Genomic DNA, 16,924 nt, shown 5'->3' on the forward strand with positions numbered 1-16,924 from the left:
ACAGGACATGGAATCAGAACATCTGAAATTCATCTCATCCTAGCTCTGCCTTTTGTTTACCACTTGGGTTATTTTGAGCAAGTCACTTCACATCTCTGGGCCTCAGTTTCCCCATTGATAAAATGAGGGAGTTAGATTAGGTGACCCAGAACTACAATCCTATTAGAATACTACTAACTTTTCAGGCTTCTTAAACTGTTCTTCCCTTTCTGAACCCTACAATCCATAGCAATGATCTCTTTGTTGTTCTGAGAACAAAATCCTCTATCTCCCAACTTCCAGCATTTCATGCCTAGAACACGTTTCTTCTTTGTGATTCCCGTTTTTTTTTCCAAGTTTCAGCTAAGACCTCACTTTTGAAAGAACCTTTTCACCGAACTCCTTAATCTTAGCACTCTTCTCCCTCCTTCCCTCTCTTCCTCCCTCCCTCCCTCCCTCTCTCTCTCTCTCCCTCTCTCTCTCTCTCCCTCCCTCTCTCTCTCCCTCCCTCTCTCTCTCCCTCCCTCTCTCCCTCTATCTATATCTCTCCCCCCTCTCTCTCCCTCCCTCCCTCCCTCTCTCTCTCTCTCTCTCCCTCCCTCACTCCCTCCTTCTCTCTCCCCCTCCCTAAATCTCTCTCCACATACATATATACACTATATATATAAAAAGTATATATTATGTGTTTGTATTATTTATGTATGCATACATATTAAATAATGCATACACACATTCTATATATGTCTATGGGTGTATGTACATGTATAATATATACACATACACAAGCATATGCATATACACACATATAACATATACATGAAACTTCATGCATATCGTGTATATGTTATATGTATGCATGTTTTGTGCATAATATATTAATCTGTGGAGCATATATAGTATATATAACACATAACATATATATATAGAACTTTCTATATTAAAAATAGAAACATTATTATCATACCATGTGTGCATATATGTTGTCTATAATGTGTATTATACATTTTCATATATTTGTGCATATGGGGTTTGTGTATACAGGCATCCATATTATATATAGCATGTTATATATATGCATTATATACTTATGTACACATGATATTCACACATATAACATGAGACCTCCATATGTATGTATGCATGTTTATATATGTTTATGTGTGTGCATGTACATGTGCAGTCATTGTTGTTTGCCTGTTCTCTGCCCCATCAGTGCTCTTTGTGAGCATGCACTGCTTGTTTCACATCCCTCATCCTTAGCGTTGTGCTTTTGTCCCATAGAAAGGCGCTTAATAAATGCTACAGACCATGATCCTACGTGCAGAGACAACACAATCCATCCATCTATCCTTCTCTCAGGCTCAGCACTGTGCATTTAGAAGGAAGGTCAGAAGGAAAGGAGCCTTTAGAAAGTACTTGCAGTGTACCAGGCATGGTGCTAAATTATTTACAAACATATTATTTTGTACTCATAACAACCTCAGGAGGTATTTGCTATTATCTTCATTTTACAGCTGAGAAAACAGAGGTAAACAGAGCTCAAGTGACATCCCCAGGAGCACACAACTTCTGAGAGCCCCAGGCAGCATTAGAACCCAGATCCTTCTGACTTGGAGCCCTGTGCTCTCTCCAACTCGCAGAAGAGTTGCAAGTTCTAAAATCACACTCAGGATGTCTTGGATTTCCAGAGGTCAACCGTTTTTGGTCTAAGTGGAAGACAGACACCCAGTTCCCTTGTGGGCTAAAGTGGATACTATCTGAGACTGAGCAGCTCTTATAATTAAGAAGCAAGTCAGGTCATTGTTGGGACCAGCAGGATATTAGATGAGGCTTAGGCTTGGCGTCTCATCTGGGGACTGTAGTTGGTTCACTGTCTTATCTAACAAAGAAGGTAAACCAGATAAAGTCTGTAATTGAAAATGTAATTGAAAAAGATATATAGTTCCTTTCAGAGAAGGACATCTCAGGCAGAGTGCCGGGAACTTGTGAAAAGTTGGAACATTCTCATTCCGTGCCTGGTTTTGAGGGTCTCAGACTTTTCAGAACCCTTCCTTTGAGGAGCAACAGCTACATCTGATAATGATGAGGTACAGTTTTATTACAAGATAGTGGAAAAGAACAACACACTTACTTCAGAAGAAAATGATTACCAAGGGCAATTTATCTCCCAGCCAGGAGTCACTGATAATTATTTGAATTCAGATAAACCCAGTTTATATGATTTGGGCCAGGGAAGTTTTCTGTGTACTTGACATCAAGTGTTGATGTGAGTAAAAGATTCTATCTCATAATATGATGGAGAGACTGTGGGGCTTGGAATCAGAAAGACTTGGGATCCCTGTTTCATATGCTTACTAGCTATGTGTCCCTGGAAAAGACAATTATCGTAAGCCTTGTTTTTTGCCATCTGCAAAATGAGGATAATGATAGTATCCACCTTATAGAGTTACCTCAAAGATCAAAGGAGAAAATTTATGTAAAAGGGCTCTGAAAACCTTTAATCACTATATAATTGTGAGCTTTTATAAATATAGAATTCTTGAGAATTCTCATAGCAAATAGTCAGGCAAGTTAGTTAATAAGCATTTATTAAGTACTCACTAAGCACAAGTCAATCAAACATTTTGGTGGCTCAATGGATAGAGCACTGGGCTTGAAATTAGGAAGACTTTCCTAAATTTAAATCTGGCCGTAAACATTTACTAGCCTTGTGACCCTGGACAAGTCACTTAATCCTGTTTGCCTCTGTTTCCTCATTGGTAAAATGAACTGGAAAAGGAAATGGCAAACAACTCCAATATTTTTGCCCAGAAAATCCTAAATGAGGTCATGAAGTGTTGGAAATGAGTACAATGACTGAACAACCACAGGACTACCCTGGTGAAGGTTGAATATATTCTGGCTCATGAATTTTGCTCCCCAAAAGGCAGGGAATTCTTGCACTCTCTCAATGCAGATATGTACCAATTCTGCAAGTTATAGTCTTTAAAAAATGAGCTTCAGTGGCTGTGTCAGACAGAAGCAGGCCTAGAACCAAGATTTCCCTGGCTCTGGACCCTCTCTCCACTACACCAAGTTCCTTCTCTTGAACTTCCTTTCTTGTGAAAGTAGAGGGAGGGGACAAAGTATGGGAAGACCACTTTTCCCCCAAGTCAGTGAAATTTGAATAAAGTTCATTGCACACGTTCTGTGTGTAGAGCCCTTTATAGTTATTAAGTTCTGCTTAAATTTGTCTTTAAAAGCCATTTTCTGGAATAACCCAGAATTTGTAACTGCAAAGATAGTCTTCCCTTAAAATGCAGTGAGTGACGTCAGATGTGGACTATAAAGATAATGATTACTAGAGGAATAATAATAAAAATATTTTCCATTTACATAGCACTTTAAGACTTGAAAATTGCCTTAAAATTAATTCATTTGATCCCCACAGGAAGCATGTGAGGGAAGTGCTATTATTATCCCCTTTTATAGATAAAAAAAAAACTGAAGATGAGAGGTTAAGTGATCTGTCCAAGGTAGTTCATCTAGATGCATATGTCAGAAGTGTTTTTCAACTACTTTTTTTCTTTCTGCCTTCATAGGTCAGCAGTCTATCCTCTTTATCAGCTAACCAACCATTCAGAGGAGGATGTAATACTAGATACACAATCACTCCCTTAGAGGTGCTATAAGCCAAAGCAGGCTGAAGTCCTAAGAGCAAATGAATAATTTTTACCAGCTAAAGAAGAATTTTTTGGTTCTTTCTGTTGATATTCAGTTGTTTTTCATTCATGCCCAATGCTCAAATGAGGGGATTTTCTTGGCAAATATCCTGGAGGGGGTTGCCATTTTCTTCTTCAGCTCATTTGACAGATTGAGGAAACTGAGGCAAGCAGAGTTAAGTAACTTGCCCAGGATCACACAGCTAATAAATGTCTGAAACTAGATTTGATCTCAGGAAGATGAGCCTTACTGAATCTAAATCTGGCATTCTGTCCATTTCCCATCATTTTACAGATGCAGAAACTGAGCTACAAGAAGGAATGACTTGCACAAGGTCACACCATTCTCATGCATCAGAGGCAGTATTTAAACCTAGATCCCCACAGCGCTCTCCCTAATCATAAGTGTAATGAGCATCAAATAAGATGTATCTGTGAACAAGGCATTTTGTAATCATAAAGTACAAATATAAATGCAAGTTTTTATTATTTGGAGCTACTCTGATGAGGAAAGGTTATTTTCATAGCTAACTGTGGATTTTTACCAAGGTCCTACTCTGGGGCTTTTCTTCCTCTATACTATTTTGCTTGGTGATCTCATCAGCTCCTATGGATTCACTTATTGTCTATATGCAGATGATTCTCAAATCTATTTATCCAGCTCTAACATCTCTCCTGAACTCAACTGTCTCATCTCCAACTGCCTATTGAACATCTTGAATTAGATTTCCTATCTGCATTTTAAACTCAGCATCTACAAAACTGAATTTGTGTTTTTTTCCCCCAAAATTTGTCCTCTTCCTAATTTTTCTACTAATGTTCAGAGCTCCATCCCTCTCCCTTTCACCCAGGCTTGAAATCTATACAATATTCTTAACTCCATTCCTCTCATCTCTCATATCCAATCAGTTACCAGATGTTATTTTTGTCTTTGTATATCCCCCCTTTCTCTTATCTGACACGGCCACCACCCTGATACAGATTCACATCTGGACTGTTGTAAAAGCCTTCCTTGGTGCCCTCCTTGCCTCAAGTCTTTCCCTGCTTCCTTGGCAAACTCCATTTAGCTGTCAAGTTGAACTAGCCATGGTCTAACCATGTCATCACCATCCCCTCTACCTAGTGAAATCCAAGGGCTCTCTATAACCTCTGGATCAATGAAAAAACCCTCTCTGACATTCAAATCTATTCATATCCTACCATCTTTCTGTTTTTCCAATCTTCTTACACCTTATTTACTCCTTCTCACCTATTGGAGGATCTCATGACAAGGATCACCTTGTTGTTCATTCCTCACACCTAACATTCCATCTTCTAATTCTAGACATTTTCACTGGCATCTCTCATGGCTGGAATACCCTCTCTCCTCATCTTTGCCCTCTAAGTTCCTTGACTTGTTTCAGGAATCAGCTAAAAACCCTTCTATAAGAAGCCTTTCCATATCTCCTTTAATGCTTATGACTTCCCTCTGTTGATTAACTACAATTTATCCTGTTTGTTTGTTTTGGGGTTTTTTTTTGCATGCTGTCTGGGACTGATTTTTGTCTTTCTTTGTATCTCCATCACAAAACTCAGTGCCTTGCTCATAGTAGACTCTTAATAAATATTTGTTGACTTGACTTGTTGCCTAGTAAAAAAAAATGCTAGCAGAATCTATATTCCCTGAGTTTCCATTAAAATATGATAAAATGTCATTTTTAAAAAAGAATTCAATTTCAATGGAAACAGACCCACAGAACCTGACATGAGTGCCTCCATAACTCACATCAGTGCAAATGTCCTTGAAATACTAAAGTTCTTTCAATTGTCCCAGTGGCATTTCTTATTTAATCAATAATCTGTCTTCCTGTCTAGGCCAACATGGCCCTAAGACACTACTTAGATTTTCTGCTCATGGTGGGTCTTTTTCCTGCCCTCTTTCTTTTCTTCCTTCTATCTATATAGATATTTCTTCCTCCCTCCCTCTCTCTCTCTCCCTTCCTTCCTCCATCCTCCCCTCCCTGCACGTACCCCCTCTCTCTCTTTTCTTTCCTTCTTCCTCTCCCTTTTCCCTCCCTTCTTTTCTCCCTTCTTCCTTCTTCCCCTCCCTTTTCCTTCCTTCCTTCCTTCCTTCCTTCCTTCCTTCCTTCCTTCTTTCTTTTCTTCCTGCCTTCCTTCCTTCCTTCCTTCCTTCCTCCCTCCCTTCTTCCCCTCCCTTTTCCTTCCTTCCTTCCTTCCTTCCTTCCTTCCTTCCTTCCTTCCTTCCTTCCTTCCTTCCTTCCTTCCTTCCTTCCGTCCTTCCCTTCCTTCCTTTCCTTCCTTCCTCCCTGCCTGCCTGCCTGCCTTCCCTCCTCCCTTCCTTCCTTCTTCAATGGCTCCCCCCCACCCCCAGCATAGAATCAAAGCTGGAAAAGACTTTAAAATTCCTCATTCTACACATGTAGAAACTGAAGCCACAAGGGATGAACTTATCAGAGGCCACACAGATATTAAATAACAAAGCTATAGAAATTTAAGAATAAGCAAAAGTTTCTTCCCAATTCTTTCAAGACTTTCTTAGAATAAATTACTGATTTTAATTTTCCCATAAACCCAGGGTTTTGCAGAACTGCCTCAGTCCTTGCCCATTTTGGTGAGGAAAAAGATGGAACAGACAAAAGGAAAGGGGAGAGGAAAAGAAATAAATTTTATTTTTGAATGTCCTAGCATTGCTACTCAGAAAGAGAGAATGAAAGTATTTTGTGTAAATAACCTTTCAGTGATGAATATACACTTTATAAATGTATAGCAATATCATTTTACAACAAGGGTGAAGGAGCCAACAATTAATTTAGTGGACAGAGAGCTGGCCTCAAGAGTCAGAAAGAAATGTCCAGATGTGTCAAATTCCACAATTGTCTTATGTTTGGCTATATGGTCCTCTTAGGGCTCCAGGCAACTCTCTGAGGGCACAGATTGTAGAGAAGGTGCTGACCCATCTCACTGGGAGTTCCCAACATTTATGAATCAAATGGCTAGTTTTTTAAAATGTTTAAATTTTATCTTATTCAGAATATTTGAGGAATGGGACAGTCTAGTTAATTTACTATTCTGGTGGTAGTGAGTTGTCATAAGAGTAGGAATAACTAACATTTGTATCATGATCTAAGATTTACAAAATTATATAGCAGGAAAAGAATCCCAGGAAGACCACCCCCCTATTGGTGCCTCCTCTTTGGCCACCTTCTTGATTTCTTCCCATAAAACCAGGCAAGTTCAACATGAGACCAACATTGGCAATTCAGGAAGTCTGGGTAGTCTTTCCCCTTGGAAGGCAAATAAATACCTCATGTACCATATTTCCATGAATATAAATATATGGGCAAAGCAAGCCTGGGTTATATATTCATTATCTCACTTGAGTCACATAACAACTCTTCTAGTCATTATTATTCCCATTTTATAGAGGAGGAAACTGAGGCTTAGAAGGATACTAGTAATACTAGTAATACTAGTGAACAGTCACAGACCTCAGAAAAACCCAAATCAGTACTCCAGAAAAATAGGAAAGATATCTATATGGCAGTGGTATGCTGGAGCTAGATTGAATTGATTCTTGAAAAACTCCTCAGAAACTGGCAGACTCTACAAATCCAGGCTTGATTTATTGCTTTGTTGATTTCTTGACAAGAAAGTGATGGAGAAAATGCTAGTAAAGCAGATGAAACTTAAAATGTGTTGTGTGTATATTTTTTGGAAAAGCTAGTTGTTAAACATTTACCAACACTCTATTACCATATGTACACAGATTTTCAATTTTCAAAGATAGAATATATTTATCTATACATCTAAAACCCGACGGAGCTACTATTCATCAATGAATATTTCTTTGATGATTCAAGAAGGCACTCAAGATTTCATTATGCTTCAAAGTTAACATTTTCATATCATTTAAAAGCAGCTCATGTTAAGCATAGAGATTGGTTTGAAATTGGATTGCCTTTGCTTTGTATTTTAATTAATCCTTGATATCAGCCTGCTTAATTGACAGAGGATCAAAATTTTGGAGTTGGGAAAGACCTTAGAGGTCATCTGGTCCACACTGTTACTTTCCTAATAAGGAAACTGAGGCTCCAGAAAGGTTAGGTAATTCACCCAAAGTTGTTTGTGTAAATTCTTAGAATAGCTAAATGTAGATTGTGACAAAGTAAGCAAATTCCAAGGATAATCCTTTGAACTCACCAGGTTTTTGATTTCCAGATAAAAAAATGTATTTGTTTGAGCAGCTTCAGGGTATGGGAATAACATTACTCATACTGGTCATGAGCCAGTAACACAGGAGAGTTGTCAACAATAATAAAAATTAATAATAAATCTCTTCCTTCTACAATATTGGAGTCCCATCTCCATCATCAACTATGCCTATGATCTTGAACCCTTTTTTTTATTCATCACCACTCTTTGGGGTCAGCCATTTAGCCCCAGAATATTGAACTATCCTACTGTCAAGCCCATATTTTCCCATCTTGTCACCAGTAAAACAATAGGAAACCAGATTCCTTGTGTAAACTCAATTATATTTGGTCTATGATGTGCCTTAGTTGTTTCAGTCCAGTGATATTAGGAAATTAGGTTAATCTGGCATAATTTGATCTTTTTATTTTTAAACGTTATTTTCTGTTTTGGGATTAATACTGTATGTTAGTTCTAGGACAGAAGAATGGTAAGGGCTAGGCAATGGGGGTTCAGTGACTTGACCAGGGTCTCACAGCTAGTAAATGTCCAAGGGCAGTTTTGAACTCAGGACCACTCATCCATGATGTAATCTTGATGAAGTTCTGCTGTCTCTTAGTCTTACTCCTTTCTTGTATAAAATGCTTGCAAACTACTCCTCTAACAAGTCAATCTTGAATTTTGCCAATAGTGGAAGTCATTATTCCATCCAGCTGGAAGCTGACCAGTTTGTAGTTTAAAAGTGTCTGCCTCTTTGCCCTTTTGAAAGTGGGACAATATTTTCTTATCTTCAATTTTGTAGAACTTCTCTCATTCTCCAAGGAAAAGTGCCACAGAGGACTACAGAGGACTACATCCTTCAGTTTTTCAAAGATCCAGTGCCTTACCAATAACGTCTATATACTCTTTCGATATTGGGGGGGTGTACTTTGGCTAGTTTTAAGACTTGAACTTATTGAGATAGATTATAGGTTCATTTGCCTTTTTTAACATTTACTTTGTTCTTTTATTAATTTACTGCTATTTCCTCTCAAGAGGAAGATGAGTAGAAGAATGACTATCATTCTTCCTTGTGGAGAAAACAGATACACAATAGGAATTGATAGTTTTGACTGCTCTTCATCACCCATTATCATCACCTTTTCTATGGCAAACAGTAATCAGCCTTTTTCTTTGATTTTCCTCTTGTCCTTAACAAAAACTTTTTCTTGTCCTTAGACTTTACTGAAAGCCTCAGCTTATTCTGTACTTGAGAATTTCTGTTATCTACTGTGCCAACCATTTGTATCTATCTTCTACTTCCTGTCCTAGCTGCTTCTGAAAATGTCATTATAAAATGCAAATTGATTAGTGAGCTCCCTATGCAGCTGCATTATTCTTCTGTATCTGAATAATTAGTGTTTATTTCATCAGAATTTTCCTCTCAAAGCTATCTACTCCCTCTTGAGCCAAATTTGCCTCTATAATCATAGGACACTAGATTCTGCCTATATTTTCTTTCTCTGAACTATTTGAAATATCCCCCAAACCCCCAGAATCTAGACTGTACCACAAACTATGCCAGACTAAGATGGGACTTCCTGATTGTTTGTATCAGGGCTTCCTTTCCTTGTTCCTTTCTTCCTCTGGTGGCCAGTACTAGATGTTGTCTCTCCTTGTAGAACATCAAAAAAGGTTGAACTTCAAAGTGTCATTGACAACAACCATATCTTTCCACAAGAGATTCATGGTGACAGGTATTGTGGGGAGGACAATGTGAGGTTAGTGTGTGGAATTCTTGACCAGGGATAAATAGGAATTTAAATGGAACCTCTTTTCCTCGAACCCTTGGCATCTTTTAAATTTAAACCAACTTAATTAGCATTTATTAAGTACTTTGTATATGCCAGACATGGTGCTAGGTACTGAAAACATAAAGACAAAAGTAAACAGAGTCCCTGCTTACAAAAAATATATATATTCTACCAAAAAGGAGAGGAGGAAATTATTTCTTTCCCTCTCAAAGCTAGAGTTAGGGAAATATGTAATGGTAGAAACAGCAAGATAAATTATTTGGGAAGAACAAAAATATCTATTATTGTAAATAAATTACAGAATGGTTATCAATTGGTATTGGTAGAGGGGGTGATGGTAGTTGGATCCCCTTCCCAGGAGCTACTTTTCCAATGAAATCACAGGTCTAGACAAAGGAAAGGTGAGAGAAACCTTTCTGAATTTTTTCTTTGGTGCATATTAAATAATTTTTTTCAGTCATGTTTGACTCTCTGTGGTACCTTTTTGGGTTTTCTAGGTAGAGATACTTTGACATTTTCTTCTCCAATTCATTTTAGAAATAAAGGAACTGAGGCAAATAGGATTGAGTGACTTGACTGGGATCATACAGTCAATAAGTTTCTGAAACTGGATATGAAATTGCAAAGTTGAGTCTTCCTCGCACCAGACCCACCACTCAATCCACTGTGCCAACTAGCTGATCATTTTCTTTCTTTTTTTTAAAATTTATTTTTTTAATCTTTACCTTCTGTCTTAGAATCACTACTGTGTATTAGCACCAAGGCAGAAGAGTGGTAAGGGATAGGCAATGAGGGTTAAATGACTTGCCTAGGGTCACACAGTCTAAGGTCAGATTTGAACCTAGGACCTCCAGTCTTGAGGCCTGGCTCTCAATCCACTGAAACACCCAGCTGCCCCCTGATCATTTTCTTTGGATACTAAAATTTAAATTTATTTAAATTATATTAGTTTAGTTTAGTTAATCAGCAACATTAGCAATATAGCATTTTCTGCTGGCTTTCAAATGCAATTGTGGCATATTTATATTGTTTTATTTTTCCATGAAAGCATTAAAAATATAAGATTAAGCATAAACACAAGATTAAATGTCTGAGGTTAGAGTCCAGGTTTTTATGTGTTTATTTGTAGGGAAAGGCTGCCAGTCCTAAAGTATTTGAGTATGATGTTCTGTCTGTGAGGAAATGCCATTCTCTGAGCAACCATTGATCTATCAACTCTATAGATTGGATAAATGGAAACAAATATCTTATACCATTACAGATCTATGAGCTGTAGTGAAGTGGAATGTCAGCCTTTAGTTGGAAGCTTTTTGTAAAGCAAGCTGTACCCTAGCCTAAATCATGCACAATGATCCTTACTTAGGTGAACACTCTGCTCCACCTAGAATGTTCTATTCACTCTCCGTCCAATTCTCCTATTTTTTTCCATTTTGCTCCTCAGTAGCATATCTTCCTCCCTGACTAGAAAAATTAGATCCACCCAAAATCTTTCAGAAAGCTTACCCAACTTCTCTAGCTAAAAATGATTATTTATTTCCTCTGAAATTTTCTTAATTCTTAGTCCTTTTTTCTATACCATCTGCACAGCAAGTTTCTAATACATGCTTTTCTGTTCCTTCTCTCAGTTGGCAATTCAGTTCACTGTGCCTAGCACATACTAGGTGCTCAGTAAATGCTTCTTGACAGATATTTATTTATTAAGTGCCTACCACTGGTCTCTGCCTTCCTAGAATTTATAAACATATAGGGGGCAAAATATAACACCTATAGACATAGGCATTAACAGAGAATATTCAGGTTGTGTGGGCACACCCAGTTCCTTTCTATGAATCCCTATAGGCATAAAAGAACACAAAACACAATGTAAAAAATATAGAGGAAAAACTTGGAAATGCCATATAGGACTGAAGAGGGTTAGGGTTAGAGGGTTATTTTTTCATATAAACATGTCTTTAAATTTTTTTTTTCAACTAAAATACAAGCTCATTGAACACCAGGATTGGACCTTATGCTTCTTGGAATTGCCCATTTTGTCTTGCACATAGTAGGGGCTCAGCAATTAATGATGCTCATGCCCTGAATTCCTATGACCATGTTTCAGAAAAACGTGATGGGATAAAGTCCAGAGCTATTTGAGTGACCTTCCCACGTCACATGGAAAATTGGCAATGCATCGTCTAAAATATTCTATGGCTGCTAAGCATAATGCTAGATTATGCCTGGCAATTATACTTACACATCTCTCTGCACCACTAATTCCTGGAAAACAGAATTTAACTCTTTCATTATTCCTGCTATGTTGGTTTCACACCATGATAGTGGAGAGAGCTTTCAGGAAACAGGCATCTTCTAGAAACAGTATGTGAAATACCAATCAGTCTCACATGCATAACTAAACCAGTACACATGACTCCATTCAACTTAACCAACATTAACTAAGCATTTCTTCTGTGCAGACCAGTGGGCTTCACTTGGACTCTGACTACTTATAGAGCAGAAATTAGAAATTTGCCATGATCCTTGCCTAAGAATTAGCAGCCACTGAGTCAGTCATTGAAAATAAGTAGGTAGGATCAACTCACAGCCCTTGAGTCTAGTTCAAAAATGTTTTGCAGCAGTTATGTTGGATAAATGACATCCTTAATTGACAGTCTTCTCCTACTGGTAATTTAGAAGTGCCTGCCCATAAGACAATGTTGTGTCTCACCTGCATACACAGCAACAAGGAAATTAGCTCTTTCTTTTAAGCAAAGATTGAAGGGGGTGGGGGTGGAGGAGAATGATGATGCAGTCCAATTCCCTTTTTCTTCCTCCTAAGCATCTAGCAATTCTCTATTTTTTGTTGTCCTTGTTACTGTTGAACTGTCTTTATCATCATTTTAAAGAAGATGCTATTTTGCTCAGTCTGAAGCTTAGCTGCCTTAGTCCTATTTGAGAAGAGTAATTAAAATTTCCTTTGCCATGAAAGTGGATTCTTTCCATCAAAGAAAACCAAATGCTGAAGATAATTGATTTCATCAGAGCACAATTATCCATGACAATTAGACTACAACTGCAGCAATCAGTAAGGGCTAGCAGAGAATGTTAAGTCTAAAACATTGGTTCTGCTTTTTCCACTCTACTGTATTTGTGACTGAACTGCCCAAACTTTCTTCCTGGGTGTCTGCTCAGTCACAAAATAACCTGTTCCTTTAACTTGAAGGAACCTTTAGACAAATCATATTGGAAGGTGGCTATTTTGTTTGTTTCAGAAAGGATTCTGAAGATTCAACTGCCCCAAGCAATCCTTCTGTGTTTGCCCAACTTAAGAAGCATCATACTTAAGAAGTATGTAAATGGAATAAATGAGAAGTGAAGCGAGTTGTTCTGTCATCACATTGGACTATCTTGGACTTACTGTTTGTTAGGCACATTTTCTTTAGCCATTTAAGAGTACAGCTCCTCTTAGACCTAAGGATAGCCTTTTTTTTTTTAATTGACAGGTAAAAGGAGAGGAAATGAAAATATAGCTTTCATGAAAAGGACTCGAAATAGCAAGAGTATAATAAAAGATGTTGGCTGCTGTCCTTTCTTGTATTAAAAGAAAAGGGGGGGTGGCAGAGCATTTTTCATCTAACTTGATGTAGTTCAGGCACTTAGGCACTGCCAATGTTTTCTTATGCCAACCACTTTCACATCTCCCTTCTGTTTTTAAAGTACTAAACAAACTCTTATTTCCCAAATTAAAAGGCTTTTCAAAGCAACATCAGTGATAACCAAAAAAGGAGGATGAACGAAAGGAAAGGGGAAAAAGGAAGAGAAGAAATAGAAGGAAAAAGAAAAGGTTAAGGAAGGGAAGGAGGGAAAAGAAGGAAAGGAAGAGAAAGGGATGAGAAAGGAGTGAATAAGGAAAGGAAAGAGAAAAAAGAGGAGGAGGGGGGAATAGGAAGATGGGAAGGAGAAGGGAAAGAAGGGAAGGGGAAAGAATGAGAGGAGAATGAGGAAGGGGAAGAGAAAAAAGAGGAGGAAGGAGAAATAGGAAGATAGAAGGGAGAGAAGGGAAGGAGGAAGAAAGAAATGAAAAAGAGGAAGGGAAAGAAGAAAAAAAAGAGAAAGAAAGAGGGATTGCAAGCGCATACCTTAACCTCTTGGTTGGTAAAAATCTCCACATCCACCACACAGGCAACCAGAGTGGAGACATCACAGTCCATGCTCCGGGCTGGCATTCCCCACTCTTTGTATTTAAAAAAGAAAAAAATAATAATAAAATAAAGCTCAGCAGCTTTGGAGTTTTCAGTTATGTGAAAAGCCTCCAATTAAGAATCTCCCCTGAAAAGTGGGTAGTGGTGTGTTCCCCTTTGAGCCAGAAGCCAGGGACTCTTTGCGCCCCGAGCGGCCTCTGCCTGGTACACCCTTGCAACTGAGCAGGCACAGCCGAGAAACAGCCCTCGTCCCTCTCTCCCTCTCGCATGGCAATGACATCACCACAAAGACTGACATAAGCGAAATCTACTTTTTTTTTTTCTTCTCCCCCTCCACAAGCCTTTTATCTCCAGGCAGTGCAGTGGAGCAAATTGAACATGATTATGTGCTAAATCTGAACTTGGACTAAATCAATTCGGGCAACGTTCACTGGGAACTGAGTCATAGCTGTTGTTTCTGCCGAGTGCTTATGTTTGCAAAAAAAATAATATTAATAAGTGTGGGGTGCTGGCGGCCGGGGTGGCTGGGGGCCGGAGGAGGGGGGAAACAATTGACAGGAGGGATTCTGTTCTGTTGGGGGAAATACCTCTCCAGTTCAGCGTTGTGAAATGAAGGTTTGCAGATTTCCCTCCACCCCGTACCCCCCACCCCCCACTGCAATACTAGCATGAAGTTGAGGCATTTTGAAAATCGCTGGGCTTATGTTAATTGTCTGTTGCCAATCAGAGGAGCGCACATGTCCTGTGCATCCTGATGCATGCAGGGTGTGAGAGGAATGGAACTCCATCCTTAAAGGGGCTGCACATGGCTGGCCATCAGTCACTTAAGCAGCCGGAGAGGAGGAGATAATTACAGGTTGGCTAAATGCTCTCCAACGAGTGTCAGGGCAAGCTGGGAACTCTAAAAGCTTTCTTCCATGTTCAGGCACCCAAGCAATCACCAAGGTCACTCTAATGAAAAAATGGGCCATGTGTGGGAGGCTGCAAACAAAACATGCATCTATTTCTCTGGGGAAGGGGAGAGGGGGCAGTTGGTAGAATCTAAGGGGAACAAGGCATCAGCAGGACTGATCCATCCGGGACTGTTTTTTTTTTTGCCTTGACCAAAAGCATCCATTCCTCTACCCTTGGTCTTTTTTTTTTTTAATTTTTTAATTGTTACCTTTTATCTTAGACTCAATACTGTGTATTGGTTCCAAGGCAGAACATTAAGGGCTAGGGAATAGGGGTTAAGTGACTTGCCCAGGTTCACACAGCTGGGAAGTGACTAAATTTGAATTTAGGACCTCCCATCTCCAGGTCTCCAGGATTGGCTATCTATCTACTGAGCTAATGAGCTGCTCCTGGTTCTTGAGAGAGATAAATTGACATCAGAAGTAGGTAGAGGAGAAATAGAGAATTTGCTTTCATTTTGGCATTAATTATGAAAATTCCATTAGTATTCATAAAATATTAGAGCCTTTTGTAACTGGAGGAGACACTGGAAATCATTCTTCCGGCAGTGCCCTCCTTATTTTATATAAAACCAAATAAATACCAAAACATCAAATGACTGCCCCAAGGCCACACGATAAGTTCAGAATAGAACTAAGACTAGAAGCCAGGTGACTTGTTTTCCAGTCTAGTGCTCTTTCTATAGTATTACATTGCTTCTCATACTTTAACACTCTAATAGCGTTTCACCTATAGTAATTCCTACCCTATCAGCTTGGATTGAAAAGTAGACTAATAGTTGCAATGTCTTAACACTAGAATTCATGGAGAGGATTAAAGGGGCAGTATGGCTTGCTCTTTAGGGGCAGCTAGGTGAGGTAGTGCTGTGTATAGAGCACAAGTCCTAGAGTCAGGAAGACTCACTTTCCTGTTTTTGAATCTGGTCTCATTCACTTACTAGCCAGGTGACCCTGGGCAAGTCATGTAAGCCTGTTTGAGCCTCAGTTTCCTTACCTGTAAAATGAGCTGGAGGAGAAAATAGCAAACCACTCCAGGATCTTTCCAAAAAAATCCCATTTCTTGGAAAGAAAATCCAAAACAGGATTACAAAGAGTTAAACACAAATGAAAGATGACTGAAATATGGCACTTTTTAAATGTTAGCTCATTTGAATGTTACAATAACCCTGTAAAGTAGGTGATAGTATTATTCCCATTTTACAAATGAGGAAACTGATGCTGAGAGATATTGTGATAAGGGGGTTAGGATTTTGGCTCCACCAAGGGATGTATGGGATTCTGAGAAAGAGAAGTAATTTGCATCTATATAATGGCTATTATGTGCTAGGCACTGTATTAAGCAATTTTTAAAAATATCGTCACAAGAAATCTGAGGTAGGTGTTATTATTATCCCCATTTTTCAATTGAGGCTACTGAGGCAAAAAAAAAAATGTTAAGTGACTTGGCCAGTGTAATATAGCTAGAAAATGACTGAAAGAGGATTCAAACCCCTCTCTGCCCATCTCCAAATTTAGTACTCTATCAACCTGACCCTTTAACTGCATAACTTTGTAAAATTTTGGATTTGAATGAGGTCTGAGAACCTGGGTTTATATTTTGGATCTAGAATATATTACTAGCTATGTGACCCTGGGCAAGTCATTTTACCTGTTGGCTTTAATTTCCTCATCTTTCAAATGAACTGTAGAATGAAACACCAAACCACTCTAATATCTCTGCCAAGAAAACCCCAAAAGGGATCACAGGGAGTCAGACATGACTGAAATGACTCAACAACAACAATAACTTATTACCAGTGTTACTCTGGGCAAGATATTTACCCTTCCTGGGCTTTGATGTCTTCATCTCTAAGATAAAGAAGTTGGGCTAGAATTTTATTCCAGTTTTAGATCTAAGCTCCTGTGATATCCTCTTCTTCCTTGAGAAAAGGGGAAGTAAAGAGAGAGGAGAAAAAAGGAAGAACAGGGATTTCCTCCCTCCTTACTTACCCTTAACTTCTGTCTTAGAATCAATAAATATTAAGTATCAGTTTCAAGGCAGAAGAGCAGCAAGGGCTAGGCAAAAATTAGAGTTAAGTGACTGGCCCAGGGTCACACAGCTAAGGAAGTGTCTGGGACCAGAGTTG

General features: G+C 38.7%; 1 protein-coding gene across 7 annotated transcripts in view; it reads right to left on the reverse strand.

Moving 5' to 3' along the window:
- The window catches only part of RCAN2 (regulator of calcineurin 2), a 385,895-nt gene that overhangs the window by 143,402 nt on the left and 225,569 nt on the right, over positions 1–16,924 (reverse strand). Inside the window, exon 2 of one of the 7 annotated variants that reach the window (XM_056818355.1) lies at positions 13,783–13,877. The exons of the other annotated variants lie outside the window; for them this stretch is intronic. Coding sequence (XP_056674333.1) covers positions 13,783–13,869 — 87 coding nt within the window. The 5' untranslated portion in view covers positions 13,870–13,877. The remainder of the gene's footprint in view (positions 1–13,782; positions 13,878–16,924) is intronic. 7 annotated transcript variants of the gene reach the window in all.

Source organism: Monodelphis domestica, chromosome 2, assembly GCF_027887165.1.
Source record: "Monodelphis domestica isolate mMonDom1 chromosome 2, mMonDom1.pri, whole genome shotgun sequence".
Classification (NCBI taxonomy): domain Eukaryota; kingdom Metazoa; phylum Chordata; class Mammalia; order Didelphimorphia; family Didelphidae; genus Monodelphis; species Monodelphis domestica.